Below are 16,167 nucleotides of genomic sequence, written 5' to 3'. Positions count from 1 at the left end.
GCACTGTGCACCCAATTAATCTTTCTGGCTGACATGGGAGGGGGGAAGAGGGGTAGTCGTTGATCCGATCTGTGAGTACATCAGTACATTACATGTTTTGGATACTGCGCTACATGTGACATTCTAGTGTGGTGCATAAACCATCTGGTGGTGAGGACGAACGGCACTTAAGCCATCCACTGGGCAGCAGTATTCGGCCCAGTATGTGTTCTAATCTCCTGCAATGTCTAGGACAGCTCAGTGTACCAAGCTATCCTCCCTAGGGTCTATCATACAAGCTGACTTAAAGTGAGATGATGCATAGGTGGGGAGGGATCTGCTAGTCCCTATCTACCGGGATCCTGGTGCAGGCTTGAGTAATGGGAACAGGCTAGTTCAGCCAGCCTCTCTGTTACTACCTGCCTCTGACGTATCCTCGTTCTGCACTCGAAGAAGATATGTAGTGAGGGGACCCCATAGGTCTTTAGGGCGCGATTTTTGTGGTAGAAGTTCGGCATATGTGTGCAGTTGTGTTGTGTTCAACCATATCTTGAATTTAGGCGCTCACCCCAGCGACACGCAACATGACATTTAGCTAACAGGAGGCCTAAAGCAAAATATTTCCTATGTGCTTTTATCGCTGGATTCGACTGGCCCAGTAGGGCATTCCTAGGACAAGGTACAATGTCCACCCCGATCATGCCTTAAATATCTCCTCCCAATATGCCGCTACGGCAGGGCACATCCATGCCAGGTGGAGGAAGTCCGCACCCTCACTCCTGCATCGCAGACATCTGTCATTGTCCCGGAGTCCAAAGCGGTACAGTTTAGCAGGGGTATAGTAGAATCGATGTAAGAATTTAAAATGAACCAGTCTGAGACGTGTATTGCCCGTCACAGCGTTGGTATGCGAGCAGCTCTCTTCCCATTGCTCGTCCGACAATGGTGCGCCTAGATCCCTGTCCCAGTCACATCGCGCTTTTAGTGACGGGGGAGATGGGGCAACTTGTACATGTTTATATAGCATGTATACCACATGTTTCGGGGTGTCCGCTTGTAGGAGGGCGTGAAGGGGTGCCATAGTATCCGGCTCGTCAGGAAAACTGGGTGTGACCGCCTTGACATTCTGACGTAGCCGAGTATAAAGGAACGTGTCCATTACGGAGGGGGTGTTATCCCCAAAGAATTGAGCCGACGTGCAAAATTGCCCCTGGAGGTATAGATCGCCCCATGTGTGGATCGCACGTTCCGTGAGCATTTTACGGCCAATCTCCTCACAGGAGACACTTAGCCTGGGATCATGCACTAGAGGCATATATGGCGAATAAAGGAACTTGACCCCCATATTATCAGCTATGCGTTTCCAAGCTTGAACCGTACAGTCTACTGTGGTAGGGTCTCGGTCTATAACTCGAGCCGGAGCGTATAAATAACCCGTTGGCTTGGCGGGCCTCATATAGCCGTCTTCCACCGCCAGGTGAGCCATAAAGGGAGGAGGATGTAGCCAGTACACAACAAAGTGACCCTGGGCGCAGTCATAGTATCGTTGAAAATTAGGAACATCAAATCCCCCTTGGTGATAAGGTAACATGAGTGTCTGCAGACTAATCCTGGCCTGTTTGCCGCCCCAAATAAGCCGTGATTGTTGAGAATTGAGGGCACGGAAGAAGTATGAGCCTGGACTGTACGGTATATTAGTAAAGAGATATAGGAGCTTGGGGAGAACCACCATCTTAATCAGGGAGATGCGCCCTGCCATCGACAGTGGGAGATGGATCCATTTAGCGATGGTGTCAGTCAGTTTATCTAGGACAGTACCATAGTTAGCTCTAATAAGAGCTTCCCGGTTTCTGGACACTGTGATGCCCAGGTATTTTATTTCATCCGCCTCCCACATTAGGAGGTAATCCAGAGGGAAGCGCAAGGTCTTGTCCGTCAAGGGGAATAGAGCAGACTTCGACCAGTTTATCTGTATCCCCGATATGGCTCCGAATTTGGTGATCTCACGCAGCAGAGGGTTAAGGTTATCTCGCGGTTCATGTACATATAAGGCCATGTCATCAGCAGATAATGCGATGAGCAGCTGGCGTTCCGGATATATTAAAGAACGGTGATTGTGATGTTGCCGGAGTTTGGCCGCCAGGGGCTCGATGGCGATCGCGAAGAGAACTGGGGAGAGCGGGCACCCCTGTCAGGTACCCCTATAGATCTCAAATGGGGCTGAGCGACAACCGTTTAACAGGACTGAGGCTTGCGGTTTGTAATATAAGAGTCGAATCCAATCGAGAAAGTTAAAAGGGATCCCCATTCGTTCCTGAAGGGCCAGGAGGTAATCCCATTCAAGGAAATTGAACGCCTTTGTGGCGTCTAGGAGAACTGCAGCAGCCTTGCATCGAGGGTTAATGTCTTGCAGTACAGCCTGAAGGGTGCGCAGGTTGTGTGAAGTTGCCCTATTTGGGACAAATCCCGCTTGGTCAGGCAAGACCAGACGCTCCATCAATAGGTTAAGGTGAGTCGCAAGTACTTTCGCCAATATTTTCACATCAGTATTTAGTAATGAAAGAGACCTATAAGAGTCGCAGTGTTCTGGAGGCTTGTCTGGTTTTAACAGGGATGCTATTAGGGCTTCACGCATAGTGGTCGGCAAAGTCCCCTCTTCAAGGGCCGAATAATAAACTTGCTTCAGTATTGGAGCGAGTAGATGAATATAGGCCTTATAAAAATCAATGGGCAACCCGTCAGATCCAGGTGATTTGCCCGACTTCATAGACATGATAGCGTCCTTTATCTCGTCCAACTCAAGTTCGTGATGCAAAATTTTCTGCTGGGAACGGCCAATCCACGCAATTGCAGTGTCCTCTAAATACAACTGTAAGTTAATAGGTGTCGATCTTTGGGAGGTGTATAGTGTGGAGTAATGATTAGTGAGAATGCGGAGTTGTTCTGCCAGGTCCCTCTGCGGGGTCTGATGTTTGTCCAGTAAGGTCGCAACATAATTGTGATATCTCGGGGATCTAGTAGCAGAGGCGAGTGCCCTTCCAGGCCTATCTCCCTCGCCATAGATGCGCGCAGTGTACGGTTTCCCTATGAACTTACATTCCTTCTCCGCCACTTCCGTATTTTCATTCAGCTTGTCCCTGAGTAGAACCCTGGAAGTATGCCCCCCGTGTCGCAAGACATGTCACGTTCAAGGTCTCGGAGCTCAGTTTCTAACTTGCGCAATTCACCACGCAGCGATTTGAGGACTCCGCCCCCTTTAGCGATGCACCACCCTCTGATCGTGACCTTAAAGGCCTCCCATACCGTCGTGAGATTCCTCACTGACCCCATGTTACGTTCAAAGAAGTCGTGTATGTCACGTTCAAGTTCTACCCTGAAGGCCGAATCAGTGAGGTGTGCAGGATTCAGGCGCCAACTTAAATATGGGGAGGCAGTACTGGGTATGCGAAGTGTTAGGAGGACTGGCGAATGATCTGAGAATGTCCTGGCAAGGTGTAGGGCGTCAACCAGCCAAGGCGCAAGGCCAGCCGACAGGAACACGTAGTCAATCCGCCCCATGTGGAATGTACTGCAGAGTGGTGCGTACCTTGTTTGAGAGAGGGGTGTAAGTGCCTCCAGGCGTCTATGTAGTGGTGTTCCTCAACAATAGTCGATAATGTACGTTGAGTATGAGTGTAGTGCAACGCCTGGGGGTGAGATCTGTCCAGGCCGGGTTCCAATGCTGTGTTGAAGTCACCCCCCAATATGACATGGCCTATGCCCAGTGTTTGAATTTTACCCCACATCGTAAGGAGTGCGGATGTGTCGTCTGTATTGGGGCCATAATAGCAGGCAAAGAGGACTGTATGCGAGTGTAGTGTCCCCAGACCATGCAATATCTACCTCCCAAATCTATCTCAGTCCCAGCAGGTGTAAACCGCGACCCTCGCTTGACCACGATTGTCACTCCTCTGGCATAATTTGAATAAGAGGAGAACACCTTGCATGAGGCCCATCTAGACGAAAACAGAGGAGAACCATCAGGTCGTAAGTGTGTTTCCTGAAGCATAGCAATTAACACCCCCTGCCTGTCCAGGTAACCCAGAATTTGTCTCTTCTTTCGCGGGTTGTTCAGTCCATGAACATTCCACGAGACCAGCCGAAACTGCTGCACCGGCTGCGAGTCCGCTATGTCACCCATTCAACCAAGTAAAGATTTGTATAGCATGTAGGTGCAGCATCACAGATCATAGTACAATCGATTTCACAGAAATAACAGTTCCACCCTGATATCCCCCCAACAGACCGGCTCCGAGCATGCGTTACCTTCGCTTTAATAACTACAGCATGAGATCGGAGCGTCATCCCACCCACGCCGGCAACCCCAACTAGCCGGGTATTTGGTCCCCACCCACCCACCCAGAACCAAAACGAAACCAAAACTAAAAAGAGCACTACATATGCCCCTGCCCTCAGGAGGGGAGGGGAGTTTAGGGGTTCACCCATTGGGGGTCAGAACTAGGGGCACCAGACCTGCCAACCACCTCCCTACTTACACCCACATTCAACCAGGCTTACCCCGGTCGACAATTGCGGGACGGAGGTGGGTGATCGAGCACTTAGGTATACCATAGACCAGTAAGACTTAAAGTAGAACTAATACCTCACCAGTATACGCAGTTATCAGTCTTCGCATACCCAGTGACCAGGGAATCGTTTGACCCAAGGGCCCGCATAACAGTACATCAGGTTAGTCCTGTTGTGACAATGGCGATTGTGACCTGGAGCGTCGACGTGTCGCCTCCTCCCTGTTCTGTTCTTTTCGGCATTGCTTGAGGAAGTCTTCCACCTGCTGTGGATTTTGAAAGAAGTGGTGCCTGCCCTGATGAGAAATTTTTAATTTTGGCGGATATAGCATGGCATACGGGATCTCCTGAGCTTGTAGTTTCTTTTTGACCCCTGCAAATTTGCGTCTGGCTTCTTGGACCGAGGGAGTGAAATCGCACCATCTTCCAATTCCGAAATCCTGTCTTCGGCCTCTTTAATGCGAGTGTCATGTTGCTCCATCTTAGCCACTACACAGTCCGTGCGTGTATTTATGGTGTCGATTTTGGCGTCTATTGTTGACAGGCTCTGCTTCATGCCCAACAAGAGTGTTTTCCAATCTTCCTCCTGAGGGGTCGAGGTGGTAGGGCTGCCCCCCTCCTTCCGGCGTTGTTTTGGAAGTTTTTTTGGACTCAAATGGGATTTTTGACTGCTTGGCATCGTTGCGGCCCATGTCCCGCCTCGGCGTCCACGATGCAGTAGGGAAAATGGCCGCCAGCTCACAGGAGGGTGCGGACGGAAGGGGGGAGCTGATGCTGGCTGGGCGGGATGTCAGGGTGTGGGATGAAGGCCTTCCAGCGTTTCAAGCTCCAGTCAAGCAGGGGAATCCGGGCCAGAAGGATTCCACCGCCGTGATGAAGAGGTGCCGCCAGTTATCGGTTTAAGGCTGAACGGACTGGGTGTCCAAGGCCAGGAGGAGAGCGAGGGCATGCGCCGAAGTTTCAATGCCGCTCACAGAGCCGAGCAAGGAGGGACCCAGGGCTCCCTGGGGTGGCTCAGTGCGTTGCTGGCAGATCTAGTGGCGGACTAGGCGAATAGTGAGCCTGAGGAAACGGCAAGGTGTCACAGTAGTGGATTAGCGGGGTATGTGGTTACAGGGGAAGCAGGGAAAGATAGGAGATCTTCGATACTTGCTGTGAGGCAATTCCCAGAGAGTCACATGTAGACAAAAAAGGATGGGCGCCTTGTGTCCCAGCAGTTCTGTAAGTAGGGTGGGCTATCGGGCCCCCGGGGAGAAATCCCTCAGCAGATTTGCAGCCCCATGGGGGGGGAGAGCAAGCGGCAATCTACTGGCCTGCGCCGTTGTCGAGACGCACTCTACTTTCAAAAGTGCACTCCGGGCTTGAAACGCGGGAAGCGGTTGGATTGCGGACCGATGTCCCACGCAAAGGCCGCTAGTAGTCAAGGCCCTGTATAGATCTAAGCCCCTACCTCAGCAGCGTAGAATGGAGGAGCCTGGCTGTATGATCGCGGACAGGGGGGAAACAGCTGGAATGGCGCTGCGGTCCAATGGGAGGTAAACCCTCTCCTAATGTTCAGCTGTCGTGGAGCTGGTGGGGAGTGGCAGGCGCAATGAGACCCGGAACAGGCCGCAGCGGCGACGGGGCCCTTCAGTGAGAATGCCCGCAGGGCCTCAGGCGGAGGATGTCGAAGTCTTCGGCAGTGTCGGGGGGGGGGCAAGCAGCCCGGCGTAGGCGGCAGTGGAGCTCTATTGCCTCATGCATCAGATGTTACGGCCCGGTCCCTGTAGGCCACGCAGCACCGGGAAGCGCGGGCGGCCCGCCCACAGATCGGGGAGTCACCGGGGTGGTAGCGGTAGGGACACGCAGCTGCGCCGGTCGGGTGAGTACTGAGGCTTTATGGAGGACGTTATTAGTGGCAAATGACACCGGCAATCAGGCACCCCAGCGCAACCGCCAAAATGTTAGGCCTCAGTCCGCGCTAGGAGTCCGACTTGTGGGGGTGTAAACGTGGTCAGACCGGCCCGTAGCACCAGGGAGCCGCTGACCACCGGCGCCGCCTACCTCCAACAGCAGCTAGGGTTGCTCTAACGTCGGCAAAGCCCCCGGCCTTTCAAAAGTCTCCACGCCCTCGGGGGATGGGGGGAGGTATCCTCCGGCCGCCACGTATAGGCCGCGAATCCTCGGTCTATCCCAGCAGGCTGGGCCGACGTCGGGAAGCGATCACGCCAAGGCAGCCCCAGGGTTTGTCGGCAGATTTCTCCGCAACTAGCCAGGTTCCCCCGGCAAGAGAGGTATCATTGGGCGCAGCTCGGAGTCCCGGACACTGTGGAGCGATGTGCAATCGGGTATCTCCGGTCAGGATCACTGGAGGATGAGGGAAAGTGCTCGATCAGGCGGGAGCTTCACACCAGTGCGGCCATCTTGGTCTGGCGCCACCTAGCGCCCCCAGTGATATGGGAATACTTCACCGTTCTCTTCTGCCTATCCCACCAGCGCTCTTTAGTAACCGCAAGTTGACATGTTGGCTTTATTAAATCCCTAGAATAAATATGTTGACTTGACATGAGTCAGGTGGTCTCAGTACCTCTCCGGTGGGTGTGCAATGCCTGTTGTGAATGAGAAGGCTGACCTTGATGAGAACTATTTAATCAGTTTTGCACTTATTGAGCTCCAATAGAAAGGGCTGGCAGGGCAGCTTCCTCTTTGTTCCATGTAAATAGGCAATTCCCTTAACTCTTCAGTTTTTGGAGCAAAGTGGAAAGGACACTCAGCAGAGTGGATAGTGCCAATAGCACCTAAAATTAATGTGTGTAGTCCTGATGGGGGTTAGTATTAATAAGCTGACTTGTGGCAGGCAAATAATTCAGAATGTGTCTCACTCCTCTCGTTTTGGTAGCCAGGGAACTGAAAAACAAGGAGATAAATTAATGTGAAGGATGACACAATGCTTTCACATAGGAGAGCTTAGATCTCACATTGCCCCATGTCAGATCTAATTAGCTTATATCTCTTTACTTTTTTGTGCACTACTATTTGCCGCTCTGCACTTACAAAGGAGAAGCAAAACTACAGGTACCACAATGCAATTGGGAAAACAGGACATGCACTGAGATCCAACAAGTTAAGCTTAGATCTGAGGAAGGACCAGTAGATGCAAACTTAAAGCAATTCATAGGTAGTGGCAAGATGAAGACCAATCCCCTTGTTGCACCATTATGTAAATTGTAACAATTAATTGGTAGCAAGCAGTGTTTCAGAGATATCACACATAATAAGAAGCAGCATGCAGAGTAAAAGGCTGCGCCTAAACAAACTCTCAAAGGAATTCGAAGTAGCACTCAAATACAATATAAAACTACAGGGAGCAGTGTAAAAAGAAGTTGAGAGAAGAGTTCCAATGTGGCACCTCACACAAATGTAGCATTTCCCTGATGGCAATGAAGAGCTGTAGAACATAATTGACATACCTGCAGGGGGCTCAGGGCAGCTGCCCGGGATATCCGTGCTGCAGAGGGGCTCTGAGGCAGCAGGGGGTTGGAGGACAACTGGGTGTGGCAGGGGGGGTTTGGGTTGCAGGGGAGACCAGCAGAGTGGCTCGGAAAAGCCCAGAGGCAACAGAGTGGCTCGTCTGAGAAAAGCTGAGGCTGGAAGGGAGTCAATAGACCATCGGGGGCTGTAGAAAGACTGAGCCTGGGTGGGTCTGTAGAGTGCTTGGAGAGCGCTGGAGCAACAATGCTGCTGGGGGTGCGATTTGAGGAGCCCTGCACCAGATGTATGGGGGCAGGGCCATCAGGCACTGTGGCTGCCCATTCATACCTGGGCATACGGAGCCACATGACTGCAGCATACTCTCTGAGCACCACTAAAACTATTGGAGAGGAAGTAGAGAGTAGCACACCCAAGTTGGGCTGAGGAGGGTGATTCAGAGGTTGAAAAATGAGGCACCAGGCCAGAATCGGTGGCCATGAAGTTAGTCCTCAACTGTTCCACTTATGTCTGAAGCAGCCGAAGAGGGATCAAACTTTGCATAATTAATAAAACCTCAAGAGGTCAGGAAATGAAATAAAACCCTCAGCGTGCCAGCAGAAGGATATTTCTACAAGGCCGCAGCGTGTGATACCCACTCAGACCTTCAGACTAGTCCAACCCCTCGCCCGAGCCCCATCTTACCATGTGAAGGCGAGGAAGAAGATTGCCCTTATCTGAGCATCGGATCATCATTTCTTTTGTCATTACATCACTCAGCCACTCCCGTATATAGTAAACTCTGTGCACTAATCGGGTAGGTATCTCCGTTCTCAAAATATTATGCCGCAACATAAGTGATTCAATGGACCAGCCAGACAATAAAACAAGAAAAAAGACCAAAGCTCCATGATGTGGCCAGCGTTGACTGTGTCATAGTGTTTTTTTCTTTAAGCTATGTAAAAACAGTGTGGACAAGGGCTTAAGAAACAACAGGCAGTGCAGGAGAAGGGAAAGGCAAAAGAATAGGGGGGGTGCAACAGTAGGAAGTTACGGGGAAGGGGGTAGTTTAAAAAGAATGTGCTGGAGCTGTAGAGGTGGGCCTCAGCCAGGCCTACCAGTGCGAGGGTTCGCCCTTCTCTGCACGCAAGTCCTCAGACAAGTAAATAGAAGTTGGCACGGAAACTGAAAGGTAAAGGAAAGATTTATTAAACCTCATGAGGTGGAACTACATTCACAGAACACCGTTCGGTAGTGTATGAAGTAGCACAAGGAGTAGAAAACTATGGGTCTTTTATACCCACACAGGAGCTCAAAAGAAGGCGGTACAAGCACACATAGGAGAGTTACCTACATAAATGTCATACAGAAATGCACAGTCAACAGTAAGGGAGGAGCTAGCAGTTGCTGACGCTGGTAAAATCAACCTGACAGTTACAGACTAAAGCAAGTGTATGAACAGTTACAGATTCCTCTGAGCATGTGCATAGTAGCAGAGTCTAAGTATAGCTATTCCTCTAAGCAGAGCACAAGGGTAAACGACAGAGAAGCAGGTAAAAGCACATGGTGAGCACATGCCAGACAAAATGGCTACTGAAAACAAGATGGCTTCTGCTAAATGCTAACACTGATCGCTGTCAATTTTCTACATAGCCTGTGCAGGCAAAACCTCTGGTTAAACGCATGAATATTTACCTGAAATTAGGAGTCCAGTCTATGTCCATTTCTTAACAGCCAAAAATATTGCCCTTTTCACGCGTCCCGTGCTGCTGCTGCAGGGCACATGCAATTGTGTGTGCAACATGCAGTTCTGTATGAGACTGGGCTGTGCCATGTTGAGAGCTGCCGGCTATGCACATCAAAAAAAGAGTTTTGCTTCAAAAGTGGATTAAAAAAGTACTTGGACGGTAAGAAACTGATAAGAGCAAACACAAAGAAAAAACATGCTACAGCCAATAGAAAGTGAGGAAAAATACGTGGCAAGTACAGAAACCAATGAAAAGCAAGGGGCGGGAGTAAGCTCCTTTTAAGATATATATTAACAATTGATTTCAAAGCATAGCGCAAGCGCTGTGCAGGCGAAATCTAAAATTCACAAGTAGAATGGCTAGGCTTAGGAATGGAAGTGGTTATAAATGAAGGCTAGATCTAAAACACCAATATGATGCAGAAGCACTGACCTAAGCATTTCTAGTTTGATTTAACATTGAGAAAGTAATATTGCGAAATAATATGCCAACTTTATATAGTGTAATTTGACTCCATTCCCCCCCCAAAATATGACGTATTGGAAAACACTATAGAAACTTTCATTTTCAGTCTCTATAAATGGAGACCTGGGGACATGAGTGCATTCCATGAGGGAAAACCATTAAAGATGTATTACCCTTTCAAGATAACAAAAACTAGGACAAAGTTATTTGATGATATCCTGTACAATATATTTAGACATCTGGAATAGCATTTTTAGTAATAGGACAGTATTTTGGTACTAGGGGATTTCACAAACATAAGTAATCCCCTTACCATCCAGCAACCGAGGATTGGTTATAAACATTATGTGCTTCAGGACTGTAGTCGGGTGACAGCCACTTTGCACTGAGCCAAACCTTTGGTTTAATTATATTGCCCCTTCCTAATCATTTAAGAGAATAGCAGTAGGGTCCGATCCCCTGCCAAAGTGGCGGGTGGCACGAAAGGAGAGAGGTGGGGAGGGGTGAGGATTTCGGGGACAAAGGAATAAAAACAAAACGTTTCTGAACACAGCCAATGCCGCCGTCACCTGCTGCATTGCGCTCTTCCTTTTTCTGATCACAGGCTCCCAGACTGTACTGCGGCCAATCCTGATGCTGTATGAAAACAGCATCAGGATTGGCCTGAGTGCTGGCAACATGCGCTCACAGACTGCCTGGGAGCCTGGTCCTGCTCCCTCCAGCCCCAGCAACGCACCTGGGGCTGGAGAGAGCTTCACTGCGCATGAGGGTTTGCCAACTTGAGACGACCTGCCAAACCCTCATGTGCTGTGAAGTTAGGGCACTACCTCTCCCACACCAGCAGTATCATCCCTTGGAACCGCCCCCAAGACTCGTCCTGGAGGCAGGTCCAGAGGATTAAAATAAAACGGGTTTAAAACCTGTTTTATTATGATTTTTATTTGAGGGTTGTGGCGGGGGCGGCGCTCCTCCACCCTAATGGAGGGGCAGCCGGTGGAAAATACATTTTATAAGCAGCGCTAGCCAATGCTAAATTGTATCTCATGCTTCAAGGCAAGGATTGTCAAACAGGTCTATCACCATCTACCACTGACTCAAAGGTTACATCTGAGTAACTTGCACACAACACTTGCCAATCACCTGATGTGCCATCCCCACGTTCCTTTGGATTTAGGACATTCTCTGGTCTGGCATCAGTTGAGAGCTCAGCGGGGTGAGCCATGACCCATCTGGGCAATGCAGTCCACGGGCACATAGGGTTGAAGGGTATGTTTGGTTTCCCATTCCCAGACCGCCTCAGAATCAAAGAAGTGGCAGCGAGACCCATGAATGACCCTCAGCCGTGTGGGGGAGAGCAGCATATATTGAAGTGACATTGCCCTGATCTTCTGCTTAAGGGCATCATAGAGCTTGCATTGTTTTTGTGTCGATTTGTTATAGTACCGGAAGACCATGATGTGAGACTATAGAAAATGAAGCTTGCCATGGCTATAAGCTTCTCAAAGAATGGCGTCCCAGTCAAAAAAGGTCAATATTCTGCCACTGACAGGGCATTGTGGTGCTCCAAGGGCGGAGGGAGACGTTGCATCAGGGCTCGGTGCACCCATTCAACCACAAACCAAGGCAACAGAGCCTTTTCTGAAACCCATGACTTAATCCAGTCTTCAATAAAAGTCTGTGGTTGAGGGGTCTCCACTCCCTTGGGGAAACCCACAAACTGCAAATGTTCCAACTGGAGCGATTTTTTTAGCATCTTCAGTTCTTGCCTTAGGGTGCAAACAGTTGAAAGTAACATATTCACCTTGGTCTTGTGAGTTGTTGAATTAACTTCAAGGGTGGACACACTACTCTCCACCTATCTAACCCTCCCAGCCTCACGGTAGAGATCTTGACAAAGGAGATCAACGTCAACACCAAAGTCACAAAATTTTGACTCAAAGGCTTCTTGTGAGGCCTGGATGACTTGTAGTATTTGGGCTGCATCCGCAGGAGTAGAGGGCAACAGGGTGTGTTCGCCAACCATCGGCTGCCTATTGGAGTCTGAGGGGCTTGTCGTGAATATGTTAATTTTGTATTGACCCCCTATCATTGGCCCTTGTCCTTCCCCATTAAACCATGTCAAGTGGGGCTCCGAGCCACTCAATGTCACAAGGGTGGAAAGATTGTTAAAATGTGGTAGAGCCGGGCTTCACGCTTCTCTGAGACCTGTATAGTCAGTCATTCTGATGGTGGCGTTGATGATCTAGGCACCAGGCCTGCTGGCCCAGAGTGGGAACGGGCACCACAAGCAGCCAGCGTGAAGGTCAACAGAAAGAGGTGTGGCGCTGCGGCCAGGGCGACTGACACCGGACGGTGGGGCTCACAGTTCGATCCCCGGCACCGGTGGCAGGTCAGCCCAGCATCATGTGACTCTGGGCAATAGCTCGCTCAATCTTCCAGATGGCCCCCAGCGCCGGGATGCCTTCGGATAGCTGTGCGCTTTACAAATACTGGATTTAAATTTTTAATGGCTAGAATGATGGGGGGCTCATAGCGGAATGACATGGGGAAGATGACCTGGGTTCTGTTTCACTCCCACATGTAGCTGCTGCAGAGGTATCTACGTGTCCAGCCATCCAACATTCCACCAGATCAGAGGGGGATCACCGGTAGCATGTCCCTGGCCCGCTTACCTCTAGGTCCTCAAGGATCCATCATGAATAGCTAGGGTGAAAGCCCACCAGGCGGCCCAGGTGCTCAACTGGTTCGAGGGAGGCCCTACTCACTGCTTGCAGGTCGAAATGCAAGGGTTTAATGCAGTCGGGGCCTCTCAGGTCTGCAAGTATGCGGCGTCCATAGAGGCCCTGAGTAAAACAATGGCGGAGAAAAGACCTTGCCACATCCAGGGCCAGAGGTCTCTTGGGCTCTCCCTTCGCATCTGGCCCCCCTGACTTCCCATGGCAGCTCAGTATGCAGGGTCTAAGGAGGGAGCTGGGGGGGGAAGCCCAGGTCATACCTCTGATACCATGCATTGTTCGCGGGCAGTTGCCATCCAACCTTCAGCCGTGCCTCTAGGCATGCCCAGTTGAGTAGAGTGAAGTCACTCAGGAGGAACCCTCCTGACTCAGCGGCGCTTCACTTGGCAACTCTGCTTTGCTCCATTGGTCATCCTCTGCCACCGTAGCTGCGCCCATCTCAGGCGGGAGGACAGCCACATGCTCCCTTTAGTGTCTGCAATTGGGCACCATTTTGAAAAATTGCAGCAAGGCCCACGGCGAACTGCACCACCTCAGGGGTCCCAACAGGGCGCAATCCGTCTCTACCTGATCAGGCCGATGCCAAAGGGAGTATAGGCTAGGGCTGGAGTGGTGCCTTGGTGACCAGGACTTCTTACTAGATGGGATGGTGGAGAAGGTCCATGGAGTGTCACTAAGAGGCATCAGCCATCTTGGCTGCTTTGGCCACGCCTTATCATAAAAACTTTGTTCCCGAAATTTAGGAGTTGGGTTCTCTCTATGGCTTGCTTACTAGCTCTTGTACATTTTAGAGAAAATACCTGGTGGGTCCCTTCAATGTATTAACAGCCATGAGATGCAAATACCTTCTGTTTCATTGTCGTACAGTACTACAAGAAGATGGTGCACTAAATAAATGTTGATATATTTAAAAATAATGTTAATGTAGAGGACCTGGATAGTGACATTAACATGCTGTTTTACTTGTTATTCCTATATCATTGTCCTATTTGTCTTTAGTGATGTGTGGTCTTTCGTGTAATGATGCATTTTGGAGCAAGTATTTGTATTTCTAATGGGAAATCTTTGGTGTAGGGCACAGGAAGGAGGATTTACACTTCAGGAACAAATATGCCCTTTTGTATTGCATTATATCACACAGTACTGCCAAGAATTGTCAACCATTTTGTAAGTTTGTATAGATCTTATATGAGTGTGGTGCCCCTGTAGATTCACTCACATTTATGTAAAATTTATATACTTTGTATGTGTTTTTAACTATGATTGATTATGATGATTTATGATGTATGGATTCTTCCAAGAGATCTAGAACCTTGATAATCTAAAACAATCTTTAAGATAAAGAAAATATTACTCTTTATTTGTCTAGTAATCAGCTGTACTTTATTAATGCTTAGTTAATGAACCAACACCAGGAATGGACTACACAGCACCAGAGACTGTGGTCACAGAGAATGAAGATGAAGCCATCCAAGAAGGTGTGGTTGATTTACGTCAGTTTACAACCCTTGGTGGGTTGTATTATCTCCATGTACTGAAGCTCCCACCTCAAGCTAAACAAGTTAATGGATGGACAATGTTAGAGGTAAGTTTTGTAGCCTAAAGAAATGCTTTGGTAAATAACCTTGTCAGACATTTTGGAACCCGAAATCTATAAGTATGTAACAATGGTTTATTCCAGCAATCCATTTTCAAGAGGAATGACCTATGTAATATCACCATAATACTCTTCAGATCTTCATTTTAGATTATGGAAAATCCAGATTTATTAACTTGATTATGTATTTCGAATGTGTGCTAAATTTAGCTTCAAATTCTTCAGGCTAGCAGTGCAACTCCCTTGGTGCTTTTGGATATTAGAGACATAGGACTGTAGTGTGTCTTCACCACTGGATGTCTGTGGGACTCGTTTCCTTTTAAAACACAAATAAATCCTGAGGTTCCGTGTAAAATATGTGCTTATTAAAAGGAGTAAGAGAAATAATATCTCTTGGAGTTCAGCTACTCTTGTCCCCTGTGGGGTTTCCATATTGTAAAACAAAATAGTGACATTTTAGAGATGGAAGAGTTGATTACAATTTCCATACAGGATTTGGCAGTGCTCCCACAAACACTCGCCAGAAAGGCTCTAAAGGGGCGAGCCAGTGTCTCACTAAAGAATCATTTTCCACTACCTATATCAACATGGGTTGAGTTAAATATGTATTTTTAGTAAGTTCCATTCAAGGGTCTGAAGTAATATCAGCATTAACCCCACCCCGATGGAACTCCATAGACTACCCTCACCAATGTACACCACCTTCAAAACCAGTTGCATCATCTATAAAGTCACCACAACCTGCAAATACACATATCTGACAAGCTCTCCATTTCCTGTGACTATTAGCACATCCACAGCGAGGCCACTATAAGACCAGAGATGGAGAAGTAGAAAAATTAACAAAACAAGTCAACAAGCCTTAGCTTTTTACACATCCTTTATCTGGAATTACCTGTCTGTTTCACACCCTGCTCAAAGTTAGGAAACTGCTGAAGACACCTCTTTAAAAACACAAGGTGATGTAGTAATAGTTCACCTCCACTCTAAGAACTCAATTTCCATTCCAGGCACCCATTCACTGTATCCTTTTATCCTGTACAGCACTCAACTTGCCTTTTAGCTAGGTTTGCTGTAAATAAATACTACCTACGTACATGGTACTTGAAAGTGACTTCCTAATCAATTGCTTGTCATGATAAATTTACAAGTCAGTTTTAAGTGTACATTAAAGAGGTAAAATCTCTTTGCTGAGCTCTGTACCCATTAAGCATGACCCGGTACATGAACATATTAAAGGCATGATCATTTATATACTAAAAAGTGTTTACATTTGTTTTTTATAATCTGAATAATTTCTTGTTAAGTTTAAAACCTCGATTTCTATGTCCAAAGGCATTGGGGGAGGGAACACATACATCAAGACCACAGACCTGCGGTCCGAGGTGAGCCTGGGTTACCAAGCAAAATTTAGTTCATGTCTCCTTTAATTTCAATTTTGTAGCACTCATCCAACATTGGACAGCTATTAGAAAAGCCTTAACAGTGTTCTAAAGTTCATTTAGAAGTTTACCAAAACTGAACAGGAGTTGAGTGTCATCTACATAAGACACATACACCTGTCCAAATGAGTGTACCAGATGTATCAAAGGTTAAGTGTAGATATTAAATCGAAATGGAGACAAGGGGGA

General features: G+C 48.4%; 1 protein-coding gene across 3 annotated transcripts in view; it reads left to right on the top strand.

Annotated features, from left to right (window-relative positions):
* Window positions 1–16,167, top strand: part of DNAI7 (dynein axonemal intermediate chain 7) — a 931,046-nt gene that overhangs the window by 478,663 nt on the left and 436,216 nt on the right. For all 3 annotated transcript variants that reach the window (XM_078674105.1, XM_078674106.1, XM_078674108.1), the window contains one exon: window positions 14,337–14,524. In XM_078674105.1, coding sequence (XP_078530231.1) covers window positions 14,337–14,524 — 188 coding nt within the window. The remainder of the gene's footprint in view (window positions 1–14,336; window positions 14,525–16,167) is intronic.

The sequence above is a fragment of the Lissotriton helveticus genome, chromosome 1_1, assembly GCF_964261635.1.
Source record: "Lissotriton helveticus chromosome 1_1, aLisHel1.1, whole genome shotgun sequence".
Taxonomy (NCBI): Eukaryota; Metazoa; Chordata; class Amphibia; order Caudata; family Salamandridae; genus Lissotriton; species Lissotriton helveticus.
This window is presented reverse-complemented; position numbering and strand designations above follow the sequence as displayed.